This window comes from Branchiostoma lanceolatum, chromosome 9, assembly GCF_035083965.1.
Source record: "Branchiostoma lanceolatum isolate klBraLanc5 chromosome 9, klBraLanc5.hap2, whole genome shotgun sequence".
NCBI classification, from domain to species: domain Eukaryota; kingdom Metazoa; phylum Chordata; class Leptocardii; order Amphioxiformes; family Branchiostomatidae; genus Branchiostoma; species Branchiostoma lanceolatum.
In genome coordinates this window covers 14543710-14560504 of record NC_089730.1, presented here as the reverse complement: position 1 = coordinate 14560504, position 16795 = coordinate 14543710, and the positions used below count along the sequence as shown (strand labels likewise).

Sequence of the window (16795 nt, the reverse complement as noted above, 5' to 3'; positions counted from 1 at the left end):
CCAGTAGCTTCTTTTTTTTCATATGAATCACTACGTGCTGGCAATGTGACACATGGCTATAGCCATCAGACATTTCCTGTGTCTTTTCAGAAGCTAATTCCCCAGTTCTTTTTTTCTTCGTATTCATCACAACAGGCAGGCAATGTTACCTGGGCTAATAGCCACAAGACATTACTGTATCTTTTTAGAATCTTCTCACTACCAGGGTAGATTATATTTTTCAATTCATCACTTCAGCCAGGCAACATGACGCAAGGTAATAGCTGCAAGATATTACTGTCACCTTTTCAAAAGCTCATATACTTACTATCCCAGTATATATAACTTCTTTTTCTTCATATTCATCACTACCGTAAATGCTGGCAATGTGAGACTTGGTTAGCCATCAGACATTTCCTGTTTCTTTTTAGATGATACTTACTACCCCAGTTCCTTATTTTCCTTAATATTCATCACTACATCCAGGCAATATGACACACGCTAATAGCCACAAGACATTGCTGTGTCTTTTCAAAAGCTACTTACGGTACTACCTTCTTTTTCTTTATAATCATCAATATCCTGCCAGTAATGTGACATTGGCTATAACTACTAGCCATCAGACATCGCTGTGTCTTTCAGAAGCTACTTAATTCCCTAGGAACTTCTTTTTTCAAATTCATCTCTACAACCAGGGAATATGACACAAGCTAATAGCTACAAGACCTAAATGTGTCTTTTCTAGAGCTACTTACAGTACTACCTTCTTTTTCTTTATATTCATCACTACGCGTCGGCAATGTGACATGAGCTATATTAGCCAGTCGACCCTACAATTTTTTTCCAGACCAGCAGCCACTTTCCCTTGACAGGCAACCCTTTTCCCCGGTGCTACACGCACTTTGCCGCTGTCGTAAGTCATACCTTAATGTAGGCCTGACTGCTGTAATGTACGGTGTGCCTGCGGGTAGGGCGACATGTAATTTCCACCTCAAAGCCCTCCCGACGGACTGCCGGTAGCTGCAATGGTTTATGAGGTCAATGGAAGCCCATGATGGCAGTGTGCTTGCAGATATCATTTGTTATCGACCGGACCAGACCTGTGCAGACCATGCCTGACCTGCCACATGCATGCCTAACCTACTACATGCATACATACATGCAAGTATTAGCAAGCCCCTGCAGCAATTCCTCAGGTAACCTTGACCTACGTTTTACAATACTCTGCCCAAGGCAAAAGAAATCTTTTGTCTTCAGCACAATTAGGCCCAATTCATTTTGCTAGTCCTTAGTTAGGGCCCCTTCACACTTGTGCGTATATCTAAGTGTGCATGAGTTGTGTATTAACATTATTTTTCTTTCTTTGGGTAAAGTTTTTAGTTTCTACTTTAACACACCATTGTGCAGCCTGGTTAACAAACCAAAGAAATTACTTTTTTGGCCGCAAACTTTACCTTAACCAAAAAATTGTTTATACACAACTCATGGAGGCTTGAATATATGCACAAGTGTGAAGGGGGCTTTAAGTATTTTCAACTAAAAACTAAGTATGATCACTATAGATGAAAATACAGGGCTGGGAGGCCTTTTCATGATAGAGTAAAACTCATTCCAAGAAAACACTACGTCTTTCCATTTCTCAACTCTTTCCTCTGGTGAAGGGTTTGAATAACAGACATAGCTTGTTAGAACTTAATATGACATAAGTCTCTGTTGATCATATAGCCCTTTAGCCAGTAATAGAACTTTGACTGATCAGACAGGCTTGTAACCTGAAGCTTAATAATATACCTTGTTTGTACAGGCAGATCCTATCTTATGGAGATTTATGTCTCTTTGGCATACAACAAGTGGTTAATAATGTTGTCTGTACTGTCTCCCTTAGACCTTAAGGTTCAGGGGTTTAGCCCTGAACAACATGGGAACAAAAACACTGAGCAGTTAGTTTTAACCTTCTCCCTGCTGCCTAACTCTGCAACCAATAGGGAATTTGGGGCCAAGCGGCTACTTCAAAGTGCTAAAGACTAAAAATCTGGACTTAATGAAGATGTTCTTAGATGATATCTGATACTGACCATGTCCTTGGTGCTGAACTATTGATCACTTTGATATCAAAGCTAGTATGGCTACTGACACTGGGCTACTTATCCAAACAGATTTCCCTTACAGTGTTTTGTTAACGAGGCAATACTACATAGACTGTACATGTCCTTGGCGCTGATCAATTCATCATCAACGTTATCTCCGTACAACAATTTATGTTCTATTTTCCGATGGTACGTTGAAAGGACCCCTGACCTCCTCCCTTGAACTCTTGAAAAACGGCCTCCGCCGAATGAGTGTATGTTTTGCATACTTTCAAGGTTAAATAAAGGTCTGAAAATTAAAAAAAAATCATTTGGAAACTGCAGCCAGTGTGACTACTGGTACTCTGGACTACTGATCCAAACAACTTTCCCTTCACAGTGTTTTGTTTAAAAGTTGATACTAAAGGATTTGGCCATGTCCTTGGTGCTGATCAATCCATCATTTTAAAATGCAGCCAGTGTGACCACTCTGGTCTTCTAATACATATCCAAATAAATTTCCCTCAAACCATTTAGTTAATAAGCTAATACTACATAATATGGACATGTCCTTGGTGCTGATTTATCACTCACAGTGGATACCGCAGTGGGGCAATAAAAGTGTTTTATCATTCCATTTTGTCATCAACAGTCACATGCTTGATCACTGTACCAGGGGCTTGGCTCAGTCACTACAGATCAAATCATTATTCATTTGAATTAGAAATTTAAAGTACACCCATTCCTAACAACATATCTTCATGAAATTGTGTGAATGTGAACTAAAGTTTGTGCATCAACTCTTCCTACCAATTCAAAATTGTACAGTTGAATCAGAAATCCAAACTACATCCTTTCCTAAGGATAAAAATACATGAAATAAATGTTTGTAGTTAATGAGAATGCACATGACTATACAAGTATGTCTAAGTAAGTAATCACAATCTCCTTTGTTCTTCCCATGGGCCAGTAATAACAGTGGCTTACTGAGCCGTCATAAACTCTGCCTTTTATACCTTAATCAGAACAGGAAATCCCCTGTCAGGGGGGAAGCTGACCTCTGTGCCCCTAACCTTATCTAAAAGTCAGCAGACATGTTCATCATTATATATCAGGGACCAGTGTTGCCAAGGTCGTAGCTGCAAGGTCATCCGTGAATGTTTCATTGTCAACCTTCATACACATGGGCAAGGACATTTGTTGGACTACTGTAATTCTCGAAATTTTATCATGGTTTTATGTATGCGTTTTTTGCGGTGACCGCTTAACCACGAACCTAAATTAGTTTAAACCAGTGCCTGTTCTGTCTTCTGGCAAACGCTCTTGTTTCAACTGCAAAATTAAAACCACCACGAACATTCCATTTCTCCCTACTGCGAAATTTAATTCCTTGCCAGTAAAAATGTATTTACCGGTAAAGTAAAGTCTGGGCCTTTAGAGCATTTTTATTACTTATCCAAAAGAAACTTTTGTTTCTGTTTCAGACTATTCATTCAGTGAAGTCTGTACATTTTATTTGTAGTAGTTCCAAATCCTCTGGAAATACAGCCCCTTCTGTTTACTGATATTTCAACCCTCATTATATTACATATTACAAAGTACTATTCTAGATAATGCAGCAATAATGATGATGATATATTGTCAAGCAGGATCCTTGAAAAAAAACACTGCATCCACGTTCAATTGTTGAAAAAAAAAGCATACAAATCAAACAGTCGAAGTTAACAGTCAGAAAATCTAGTCTACTGAAAACAAAACTAGTACAGTCAAATAAAATCATCATCATCATCAGTCGATGCGCTATATCAGGGTTATATAGAAATAAAAGAACAATGATTTCCGCTGCCTTTTTGTGTCTGACTGATATATGACAACCCCCTTAGGAGGATGTTGTTATTAGGTAACCTTTGAGTTTGATCAAGGCCACTGGGACAAGCCAAGGCCCCGTACTATCGATTGCAGCGTCTAATAAGGACGTGTCTGAATACATTTGAGAAAAGAGCAGATGAAGCACCCTCTAGAAAACAATCTGGATTCTAGATAAGATGCAAGTGGCTTTAATAATTAATACTTACTGTATGAAAGTTTTCTTCAGTGCAAACATTACAAAGACTGTTTCCGGCATTGGCAGAGGATTTAACAAGAATCGCGTCTCTACTTTCTATGATATCAATAGTTTGACTTTGACCTAGTTCAGATGACACCAAGGAACCAACACGGAACACAGAAGTGGCGAAATTACTCCCTTGCATGGCAGGGGTACTAAATTAAAGAATATGTCAACGTGTCATTGACTACTTGAAAAATTTAAAGTATTTTACAAGAAGTGTGTCTAGTTTCTACAACAAGATTGGTGTAACTTTTTTCAGTTCATCATCATCATCATCATCGTCGCCGCTTTCATCTGTCGACGATGCTGGCCTCCACTGCTTTCCACGCAATTCTGTCCAGTGCCTGCTTTCTCACTCCTTCCCAAGTGAAGCCCAGTTCCTCCAAGTCTCTCATGAGTTTTCTCCCATGTAATCTATTGACCTCCCCTCCTTCTTTTCCCCTGTGGTACCAAGTTTAATGCCATCCGTGGGAGGCGTGTCCTTGGCATTCTTGCAGTTGCCCTAGTTCAGATGACACCAAGGAGCCAACGGGGGTCACAAAAGTGGCGAAATTACTCCCTCGCATGGCAGGGGTAATGAATTATAGAATACATCAACGTGTCGTTGAACCCTATGTACCATCTGCAAAGCAATTGATTCATTCGCACAAACACCAAGAGTGGCATCCAGGCTGATCCCAGGCCTGGTATGGATCAGGTTGTGGTCACCGGGATCCCATAGGGAATAATGCCAGACACTGAAATACAATCTATATTCAGAACTCAAGTTCACACCTTCGCTTACTCTAGAGGGGGGGTTGTGTTGTGTTGTGTTCAACGTATCGACAAATTTCAATTACTCCCAGCTGCAAATTCCTTAATCAATATTTATACAAATAAAGCACCAAAAGGCCATCTCAACAGGGAGATAGTTATTAATGACTAAAAAGAAAAGTCAGGGAGAGAGTGTAGTAAATACAATCTTATTGTAACAACTGGCTTTCTTAAAAGGGTGAATAGCATTCAGGTTATCTTAGACTAGTGATAGTTTCTGTAGCTACAGTAAATTCAGACTAAGCATTGATAATTTCATTCCAGTATACAATTTGGAACTTGTTTTACTTAACTAGAGAATTTATTTCTAGCTTGTGTGCTTTCTAATGTTCCATTTACTATGATCTATACTGTAGTTGTGTTGTGTTTTGCACGAAAAGTCTGCATAACAAAATATGAAACATCTTTTCCACACAAAAAGTAATGTAGCCAACATTAGCATTATGGATAACATTTCAACCACCGTGAGTCTACACATACTCAAACTTCTGCCAAAAGACCACAGGAATGGAGACATCAGCTCACAAGATTAACTCCAATACTCAGCACCCCGCTACCCAGGGAGATCTGCCGTCCTCTATAATTCATGCCAAGGCTACATCGATTATGTAAACAGCCTGCCACGGGGCAAGCCTCATGATGCCTACTGTTTCACGTGTCTCTATTATCTACATCTCTTCGGTGATATCTGTCTACTAGACGTCCCAAAGGTGATGCGTTCCTGTCGGCAGGGGGTGTAACAACTTGTATGCGGAGATGAGATTTACAGCGATCCCTCCGGAGGTACCGGGTGATATACACGTGCCCAACGGTGCCTGTTGGTGCACGTCGGCTCAGCGTGACTTGACAGTTTCGTGCTAACGAGTCGTAGACAAGTTTCCTTCTCCACCGACAGTGGCGGGTAAAACTTACCGGGAGCAGCCTGCTTGCTGAGCGGTTTATAGCCTTGCTAATGAATTATTTCTGAGCTTCTCTGCTGGTGATGATGAAATTTGATGCAGATGGGGGCTTATTGGTGTGAAATCATCTGTGATGATCTGACGGAGTGATTCACGTCGGTGTTTCGGCAGCTAAATTGTAGTCTGAACGACAGAAGCCGTGGGGACTCCGCCTGAAGATTTATCTTTCCAAGCTTCGTAACTATACATGTACAGCTCTCAGTTGTATAGTTGACAACATCACTGCTGCGACCATCAGGTAATGGAGACAGCTTTGTAGGTTCGCTCCCCGTGGAGTATTCAGAGTCGAGTTTATCCTGATTGGTGACTGGGGGATCAGTGTCACAGGTGAGCATACTTCCAGAGTGACGGGTATCTAATTTAGTCTGTAATTCCCAACTGAAGTGAGATGTCCCAATGGAATATTGACAAGAAGCAAGTTTTGAAAGCATCAGTGAAATAATACATGTAGTGGTCGTGATGGTACCTTGATTCTATGTGCAGATTCTATGTAACAGAGCCAGATGTGACGCTCTCGACAAGACAACGAAGGTAGGACAAAGACAAGCTGTTGTCTGTAATGATTAATTGTGGTCTTATCTAACTGTATGAATGTCAAGTTTTGTTTTTCTTCTGGTAGAAAAATAGGAGATTAGCAGACATTGTCCTTGGATATTTAAATAAATATTTATGTTAAGTTGTTGCAATGGGTTATCTAGGGAATTTTTAGGATGAACTGTCAAGACTTTTGGTTTTTGATTTTCCAGGGAATGAACTGTGGAATGATATAGCTCTCGAGTCCAGTCATTTCAAGACGGTCCAAAAATGCGACATTGCAAGAACCACACTACCTGTCAAGAACAATCATGTGACTGGACACACCGATGACATTTGGAATTTTCTTGTAGCTTGTAATTCATTGCAGGCGGGTTGGTATTGGGCAGAAAAAGGCCCGCTTTTCCATTGTGCTCATTGGTCCATCTTTAACTCTACACCATGCGATGTACGTCCAACCCTGACGATGCTGATTTGTTGCTAACTAAATTAGATAAGATAACGACCGGCACAGGACCTAAACTGTGTGCCTGGTGATCTCGGAAAAGTCTCTCAATCTTGAGGTATTGTGAGTACAAGGATTTGTGCAAAAGCAGCACACCTGAGACCTGCCAGATAACACTTCTTATAAGACACTAAAGGATGGCTGACGGCAACACAACTAGCACTCCTCTTATGGACCTTGTGGACGGTAACGCCACAGTGGCCATCAATGGAACCATGGTGGCAGAGACTGTGGCTATGGGAAGCCTGGTCGTCCTACTGACCGTTTTCGGCATCCCCGGAAACGCGGTCATCGTGATCTCCATGGTGATCAACCCGAAGCTTCAGACCGTGGCCAACATCTTTGTGCTGAACATTGCGGCGGCGGATCTGTCCGTCATCCTGCTTCTGCTGTTCTGTGTGCCGGCCCTGGGGTACGGACACTGGCCTACGGCTCTAGGTACGTCTGTAACACTTCATAAATAAATCAAACAACAAAATCTCTGAATATTTGAGAATTGCCCTGAAGAAGATGACCGACAGTCATCGAAACATCGACTCTTGTTAATCATGTGGTGGTTTATAAAGAACTTTGTTTTTCAGTTATTTTCAACCTGATTTATTGATGGAGGAACAAAAATTCAAGTTTCCAACATTAAAAGAGGAATGTCCTTCATTCCTTAGTTTTCTTGGGTTTTAGTGAAGTGATAAAAAAAGCAGATAGTCATTCCTTTTTAAACAAAACAAGAAATTGTCCCCCAGTGTTTCCTCAGTCCTTCTGCTCAAGGCCTTTATATCATATCAGGAGCTACTCAACCTTGGATTCACTCTATCTGTTGATTTACCCGATCCCCCCGACAAAACTATTCAGGAAAGATGTAAAGGTAATGTAACCCAGAACATTTACAAAACATTTTGAACAGAACTTGAGACATGTGAATCTTGACATACAAAGCTCACTGCAGTCTGAAAACATATCAAAAGGACGCCACCCTTATCAATTATAGAAGACAATGCAAAATGATGTAGTCAGTATACATGAGGTCTCACATTTCCCAGTAGATAAAGCTGCAATTTCATAAAACAAGGTTCATTTTTGAAATCCCTGTGGCCCTACTTATGTCGACATAAACCTTGAGAAATAGATTTCGCGATCCATCAATGCCAGGTACATTGTTAAGTAACAGCCTCGGACATAAACCTCGACAGCAGAGGATAATTGCTAATCTGATAAAGGTTTTGAGACTATAAATCATCTTGCTTCCAACCAAGCCAACTTAAATGATTGTATGGTACATTCTGGACAATGAGACTATATAGAATGCATGTCAAAAGTTGGACAACCATACAATGTAGAAACAATTTTATCCAACAACAATCATCAATTTTTACCATGGCTTCAGAACATTCTAAAATAAGACTAGTACTAGTATACAATGTATTCTAAGTCTCAACTTAATACAAACAATAGTCACTGTGACAACATGCTACAAATGTGTATTTAGAACAATGTCATGCAAATACCTTTTAGAACCGAAAAAAATTCAAATGTCTTTTAGTACAAAGAGCAGCATGTGTGATGTATGGGATATAGCACTGTTTGCTCCCAGGCTTAACTGACCTTACACATGTAATTCCCAATAAGACACCAACAAAGTCAATATCTGTCCCTTTTCACTAAATACACTTCGTAACTACCCTCAAGCTAGTGACTGTTTTGAGCTAAAATCAATGTTTATGACAAACACAAGTTTCAATAAGGAAATTAGGTCTCAGGAGCTGTCCCTAAGGAGTTAAATCTCACTAGACATTATTAGGAAAGCTGTCTTTCATTCTATCTGTGAATCTTAAGTATCGAATCTTATAAGTAAACATGGACTAAAAGGTAGAAGACTTTTTTTTCTGTTCTAATGGGATTAATTATGTTGACGGTAAAACATTTTAGATTTAGGTACGTAACTAAAGGTAACTTTTACTCATCACAAGCAATTGGATAGATTTTCCCTGATTGTTACCTTGCGAATCTTATTGGATATCTAACCTTCATCAACATCTTTAGATCTAGTTTAATATGATTTTGATGAAAAGTTTATTACTCTGAAGTTTAAACTATTCAATTAAAAAACTGGATAGATTTTCCTAATTTGTTACCTTGTGTATCTTATTACCTGGATATCTAACCGTCATCAACATCTTTAGATATACATGTAATTTAATATGAAAATTTTGCTGAAAAGTTTATTATTCATTAAAAAGCATCTGTCAAGGGAAAATATCACCAAAGTATTGTACGAATGAACAGCTGCTAAGAGTCTGGTTAATGTTCCTTTTCCCCGTGGCCAAGCTGCTTGTAGCTACAATCTGTAAACGGGAGAACTGATTTATTAAACTAATTCTATCTGTCATAGACCTGATGATGAAACACTGCCCTTGACTGCAGAGTAAAAATGACACCTCAGACTGAATCAGTTTAGCACATCATTCTTCTCCATACAGCCCTAGGGATAAGCTAAAAATCATAGATCCATGTCAGGGGTGTCTCAAGCTTTAAATTTTCTTCCGTCCCACTCATTGTTTGGGAGCCGATTTTTTTAATTGTAATTCTTGAATTTGTTATTTTAAGCTTAAAAAAATACATTTTCATCAGTTTTATCTCAAAATTGCTATTTTGGGGACGGAAGGGGTTAATTTTTTCCCCTCCCAACAAGCAAATTTCTGTCCCGGGACGGAAGGACGGGTCCTGGAGACTGTCCTGATCCATGTACTGTTCAGTATCACCAGCAACTGGAATCAGTTGTGTTTATCTAACAGTTCTTATCAAAAACAAAATCTTATTCATTAAGTTGATGACTATTGAACGTTTTAATTGAAATTAATGAATCCTTCTTTTTAAACCACATTTAATAAGTTAAAAGATTTGCCACTCGAAGGCCTTGCCAAATCACTTTCTTGGTTATCAGACATTTTAAAGTGAAATTCAGCAAAAGATCAAGATGAAAACTGAGGGCAGTGAGGAAAACTTGAATCTAACTGTACTAACTCCCTGAAACTGTGTGAACCTAGACAGAGCCTTACATTATGTTTTCATGTTGATATTCTAGCTATTAAGATAGTCCTTCTCTTTTATAATCTGAGAATCAACAAATTGAATTAGTATGCATTTATTATCCAAAATCTTGGAAACAGACCCCTGAGTCCTGTCGTTATGCTCATTTGTGCTGCAAACAAGACAAAATGGGTCAAAGTTCGATGGACTCGACCTGTCACACACAATGGCTGGCCAACTGAATTGTCCCTAATGTGTCTTGACTAACTCAGTTATTTATATGACAAAAGTCAATTATTGAAAAATTGATCCGGCATAATCCCTGGGGTACAATAGGTGAGATCTAGGTCATTGGGCACTGTTCCAAAATAAGGGGCTAGATAATATACTAATCTTTAAATAACATTACAAAGAGACAAATGTGAAAATATATAATTACAGATAATAAATTGTGTACATTATTATGCAACAAAGATGTTGAAACTGAAAAATAAAACAACTACAAATCACATTGCAAATCATGGATCTATAGCCGAATCCCAAAAGGGACTCTGAAGAAAAGAATGGCCTAGATTTAAGAAGTTCAATACAATATAATAGCCACCCTGTAGGGAGATGTGAACAGCCGGCATACATCAGCGCTTGATGATTGCACATTGATTGATGAAATATAAGGTACAAGATTACTCTTATAACAACGCCCCCAATACCAAATTTCAGTTCATTTGGTTTAAATACCGGATCTAGGGGTAAAGGCACATGTAGTCCCTTAACCTTTTTGAGGTCGTACATGTAGGGGTAGTGTGTTGTTATCCACTGTGTCTAGGGAACAGTATTGGCAGGCGGAGCCCATCCCTCTCCTTCCACAGCCCTTTACCTCCCCAATCGAAGTCAGGTTCCCATTTTATGTATACCAGCTAGAGGATAGAAGCCCAAAATATACATTTTTAGTCTAAAAATGCCCAAAAATGCCATAAAATTGATTCTAGGCAGCAATTCAGATGGCTCTATTTCTCTACTTGTTCAAAATACATTCAACCACATGTGTTCCAAATTTGGTAGTTTTAGACCAATTCGCACAATTTTTCAGCTAGATCTATGCTGAGCACCGGACTATCACATTCAACAATCTACTTATAAAGACATTGGTATGCAGACTGTTCTTTAAGTCTTTGGCTTTTACAACCTCTTCATAAAAAATTTAGGACCTGCAAGAGAGTGTGGTTACAGGACTTGGGTCTAAACCCTTTGATGTTCTATAGGGCAATAAATATGCTTATTGGCTCCTGTCTCTGTTCGTTTTCTTGACGAGAACAGAAGATGAAAGAAAGATGCAATGCCCTAGAAAAGATCTTAGCAAAGATAAAGCTACTTAATCAATCAGTTACATTAGCGGCAATCTTAAAAGAATGGGGCGACTATAGGCAGTGCAACAGATTAAAAGCAATCAGTAAGATACAATGTCCTAGAAAAGGTCTTAGCAAAGATAAATCTACTTAATCACTGTCGTGACTGGAAGGTCTCGACATAAGCGAGTAATCAGTGAGTTACATTTAGCGGTAATTCTAAAAGAATGGGGCAACTATGCAGTGCAACGTTGCTAAAGATCAGATGCATTTGGTTTAATCATTACCCCATTACAGGAGCATTAAGAAAGATGAGCTGACATACTCAATTTGCCTACTTCTAACACCGACCTTATCATGGGTATTACTTCTCAATAGTGCTGACAGGTGTGTCCCTGAAGAGGCATTTTTCTCTCTTAATCAGCGTAAGTCACTAAGCCAAGGGGATTAAGAAACCACATTAAAGTTGAAGATGATATTTCTTGCCCCACAGCAAAAGCTCCCCGGGTGTAAGTTTGTCCTTGGGAAACCCATTTGGTTGGGTCTAATTGAAAATCATGTGCGCATAGTTACAGAGGAGGGAAAAGACTTTGACTGTTGAGAATTGTTGCTAGATTTTATCTAAGGATTGATGTCTGTATCTGATTCAGTAGGAGGCACAATGTACATGTAAAAGCTAGAAATATCACAACGTTTTATTGTTAATTTAATGATCAAAATTACTTTGTCTTCTGGCAAGAATATTACAGGTTTTGAGACCAGTGATCGATAGCATCATAAAAAATCTGAAAATATAATATATGGCATCCATCTGATTTGTGACACATATGTGGAAAAAAATGTTACCTGTATTGAAAAAAAATATTCAAGCAATATCATAACTTATTTGTCAGAAGGGCCTGAACAAGCATTATGGGGTTCCTGCTTCATTATTTTGGACATACTGTTGTTGGGAGTAAGAATTCCTGCTCCCTTCATATAACTAAGTACCAGCAAATTGCAACGAGTAGGAACTTCCACAATACCACAATTACGAACAGGAAACTATTTAGTTTTAGTGATTTGATAATACTGTTGAATATGAAATGTTGAGTTCAGTTAAGTTCGCCTTGGTAATCTGCATTTTGCCAAGAGTATAATTATCATTGCAGTGCGGGTTATGTTTTCGGTGCCATTCGTGTGTGTGTGTCTGTCTGAGTGACAAACTTGAGAGGCTGTGGATGGATCCTTATGATATTTGATAAGTGGGCAGGGGTCTGGAAAACAAAGGTCAAGTTCGATAATGGCCCCTTAGCAGCTTTGTAATGCTACATGTACAGTCACCTTTACAAAACTGGGGCCCAGCCGGTTTGTGGGAACGAAAATTATGATATAAAAAACAACAAAACCCACAAAACATATAAAGATTATCTATAAGTATGAGCATACTTTGTCTCAAATATACAATACCATTTTTTGTTTCCGCAAGCAACCCGGTCTATGGCCGTAGCATATAAGCGGTTTTGATATCTCTTGTTCTGGTATGCAATGATAGTATATTTCACACTACATTTGCAGGGTCTGTGGGCTGCAGTATTTTCGGGTTCCTCTTCACGGCCTGCTGTATCGCATCTACCTACAGTCTGGCAGCCACGGCTCTCAACAGATGGTGCCTCATCGTTTACCCATCCAGGTATCACAAGGTCGGTACTTCAATTATCACTATCATGCGTATGTCTGACTTTGTAAACCCAAGGGGCGGCAAGCAGGGTATTATTAGATAGCAGAGCATCAGTGCGTCTTCTGGATGCCCTACACTAAGAAAACAAGGAAATCAGACTACCTCCTTTTGCAGGGGACACCAACAAAACACCCTGTTTCCCCAGTACAATTACATATACATGGAAATTGTATTCCCCCAACATGCAGTGCAACTGTTGTTTTTTCCTCATATCAGACACTGGGACAGCATGAAAATTGATTGACATGTAAAGCTACAAGGTAATCAGTAATCCATAGAGCCCATTGGAGAAGTCTGGTCCCCCTAAATAATTGGATACCAAGTCTATCAATCCTTGCTAAAAGCCTGGTAGCAAGAGCTTCTTGTTGAGGCTTGGAAATACTTTATTGAAATATGGGGTTACCAAATGTTTGCTATGATAATGTGAAGAATGAAGAAAACATGGGGAACTTGAAATAAGGATTTAACATGTAGGTTTTTGATTAAAAAATGCATTTTCCTAATTTGAAATGTCCTGTCTAAATTTCACCCCTGCTTAGCTTACAGAACCTTCTAAGTTCTACCATGGTTTGGATGTTTTTATTATGTTTTTTTGGGTGTTTTTTTTATGTTACAGTCAGAATACTCATAGCTTTTTCTTCTTTTGCTTTTGATGGAAGATTAAGAAGACAACACAAGAATTTAGTGGAAACAGTAAAAAAATTGAGGTTAAAAATCGTACAACTCAGAGGCCAAGTTCACAAATAACATCTAATACTCTCCAGACCCAAGAATGAACTGTTACATGTAAGTCTTGCACGTCTAGACAAAGAGCTTACATGTAAGTGCTTTGAACCATTACTGCTAAGTTACCCTCAAACTGTCTCATCAACTAGAAGTGCAGTAAGCCAACTATCCAATGACAAACCATGGGTGTTTCAAACGATAGAAAGATAGTATACTGTCTGGAAACATTTCAAAACATGGACACAAGCAACATTTTTTACAATACACAGGTGGAGAAGGAAAGTACAATACAAAGTTTTGATACTGATACTATCAGTGGTCATGAGCTATCCATAACCATAGTCACGACACAATGGCTGCTTTTACAGTTTTATTTTGGCTTTTAGCAATCCTGGCCGAGGCACTTTGACTGATGTTAAGAGATACTCAGTACATTAACACTGTAATCTCAATACTAAACAGTGACTACTGCCAGAGTCTCTACTGGATGCTGTCCAAATGTACTGAAACACCAATTTTAACAGCCTCTTTGGGTCACACGATATAATCTTCTGCTGAGCTGGCATTATATACTATAAATGTGGAATTCACAGGTCATTAAGAATTGGCTATTTCGGGGTATAAATCCTTGTGTATGGTTGTTTTTTACGACCTTCACATTTTAGTTTGAAGCTACAAAGTTTAATCATAAAATTCCTATGGTTAAGAGATTTCTTGCATGTATTCAACACTGATTATGCATCTTTAATTCTAACTGCAGACCTACAATACTCCTTAAGAAATAGGTCACATCAATTGTTGCAATGCAGTCCATTTACATTTCTAGACCATACCATCCCTTAAGGATGTCTGATGTACAAGAACATGCAATATAAATGATGTGGTACCATCCATACTTTTCACTGGGTCACCAAGACTTTGTCAGCTAACAAAATTGGGGACGCCAGCAGAGCTATCATTGGTCCCAAAGGAAGCACACAACAGACATGGGTCTAGGCTATATGCAAACAGTATCAACATGCATAAATGTTTCAACCTTTGCACATTATGTGTATTTGTTCAATTGTCTTTTGTATTCTAAAAATTCTAAAGAAAATGGCTTTCAGGATATAAGAACTGATTCTGAGTCTCATATGCCTTGCTATTCTGGTGATGTTCTATATCTAACTTGCATGATTTATGTTGACCAAAAAAAACTAACTTCCCCAACCTTTACAAATTTCAGAACTATGACATTGGGAATTGTAAATAATCATGCCAAATGTCATTGACCCCACATCTTACTCCTGGGATGTTCATTATGTTGTTTATACCAAGCTGTGAAAGCCCCGAAAGATTGAAGTGTCCTAACTGTTCTTTCCTTTTAATTAAAGTCCAGAATAGTAACATTTAGTGACATTTCATATGTCCCACTATCTAACTCCCAAGGGAACTTGCTGAAGTTATGATTGCAAAAAATAAAAGGTGAAACCATTTTGTTGTCCATGTCACATACTGTGGAGAAGCCCTTAAAGTTCAACCGTGTCCTGATTGTTATTTCATAATGCTCCAGAATACTAAACTGACTGCATTGCGACACTTGACGTGACCCACATCTAAACTCTCCAGAGAAATTGCTGAAGTACATGCATTGCAAAAATATCAAAGACGCAACCTTTAAAACAAGCAAGTAGAATCACCCAACAGCAGACCTTTCCATGCTCCATATAATCTAGATCGTAACTCTGTGCCGCGAGCATAAAGTAGGATAAGTTGGCCTTCTTCCACGGTGAAATTATCAATTTTAATGTTGGTAATTTACAAGTCTAGTACCACTTGGGTGTCATAGCTATTCCATAATGACATTTTCATGGCAATGTAAAAGACACTGTCTGAGAGCACCAGTTGCCAAACTTTGATTGCACTAAGCGTGGTCTATTCTGAGAGTGAATGTGTTAAATTAAACATACATCCAATTACACGGTGTATAACCTGTAGGCATTTCTGTCTATTGATGTTCAATATATGATAGTTACAGACTGTGAACTGTGAGTGAGATCAAAGGCAATCTATTACTTGGACCATGGATCAAATTGTGTAAAATGTACCCTTTAACAATTCTACTGCCATGCAGCGGTATAGTCATGCACAATAAACTCCTGCCTTGAAATGACAAGGCTGACTTACCAACTGCTGGCTTTTCAGTACCGCGGACATGTTAAGTATATACCAGGAACACAAGGAATGGACTTTCCTTTTTCTGCTCTATAGTATAGCAAAACTGAATGGCAGACCTGTATAGCTACTGATGATCAAAAAATTTAAACAAAATGAATAAAATCACTGGTTTGCAGGGTTGTTTTGGGGGATTGGAAAAAGGGAGGAGACAAAAAAAGATGTTTTCCTCTAGTTTTGTCTTTATTCTGTGTATTTCTTATCTTTTTGTACTGTAAAAATCAGTTGGATGTCTATTCATGTATTAGGTTTGTGCTTTTCAAAAACTTTCACTCAATCATTCTCAACTTTTCACAAGGAACAGGGGAAGACAAGTTGTCACTAGGAAAACCATGCCAAAGTTTTACCAATTATCACCAGCAAAGGCCAAATTTCCGTGTGATAATGGAGTTGCCATTTACTCTAGAACTGGTGAAACATGTTTTTCAAGACACTGCAAAGAAATGATGGAACTACAGGATGTAACATTAGCGAACGGGCATGGTACCAAAAAACATTCCACTCTCCAACGTCAGATATCATCAGGCAATTAGCTAGTAGGGCATCAGGTTGTCCTCTGGATGCCCTACACCAAGAAAACAAAGAAATTTGATATTTTTGACGTGGATACCAAGAGGACATCCTGTTTCATGCCTAAGTTTTACCAATCATCCCCAGCAAAGGCCCAAAGACTACTGCAGCAGCAGATAGAACACAGTGGACTACTACTAAGGCCCAATTTCCTGTGAGTTCTACAAGACAGACAGGTTGTAATGGAGTTGTCATTTAGTCTATCAAAACATGTTTTACAAGAGACTGC

At 38.8% G+C, this 16795-nt stretch overlaps 2 protein-coding genes across 6 annotated transcripts in view; one reads left to right on the top strand and one right to left on the bottom strand.

Moving 5' to 3' along the window:
- LOC136441537 (metal-response element-binding transcription factor 2-like) overlaps positions 1-16795 on the bottom strand; it is a 53472-nt gene that overhangs the window by 10640 nt on the left and 26037 nt on the right. The window lies entirely within an intron of this gene.
- The window catches only part of LOC136442380 (melatonin receptor type 1C-like), a 28937-nt gene continuing 17410 nt past the window's right edge, over positions 5269-16795 (top strand). Inside the window, exons 1-3 of one of the 2 annotated variants that reach the window (XM_066439196.1) lie at positions 5269-6254; positions 6674-7404; positions 12894-13018. In XM_066439196.1, coding sequence (XP_066295293.1) covers positions 7104-7404; positions 12894-13018 — 426 coding nt within the window. In that variant the 5' untranslated portion in view covers positions 5269-6254; positions 6674-7103. Of the gene's footprint in view, positions 6255-6632; positions 7405-12893; positions 13019-16795 lie in introns of those variants that run through there. The other variant, XM_066439197.1, reaches the window with a different exon arrangement.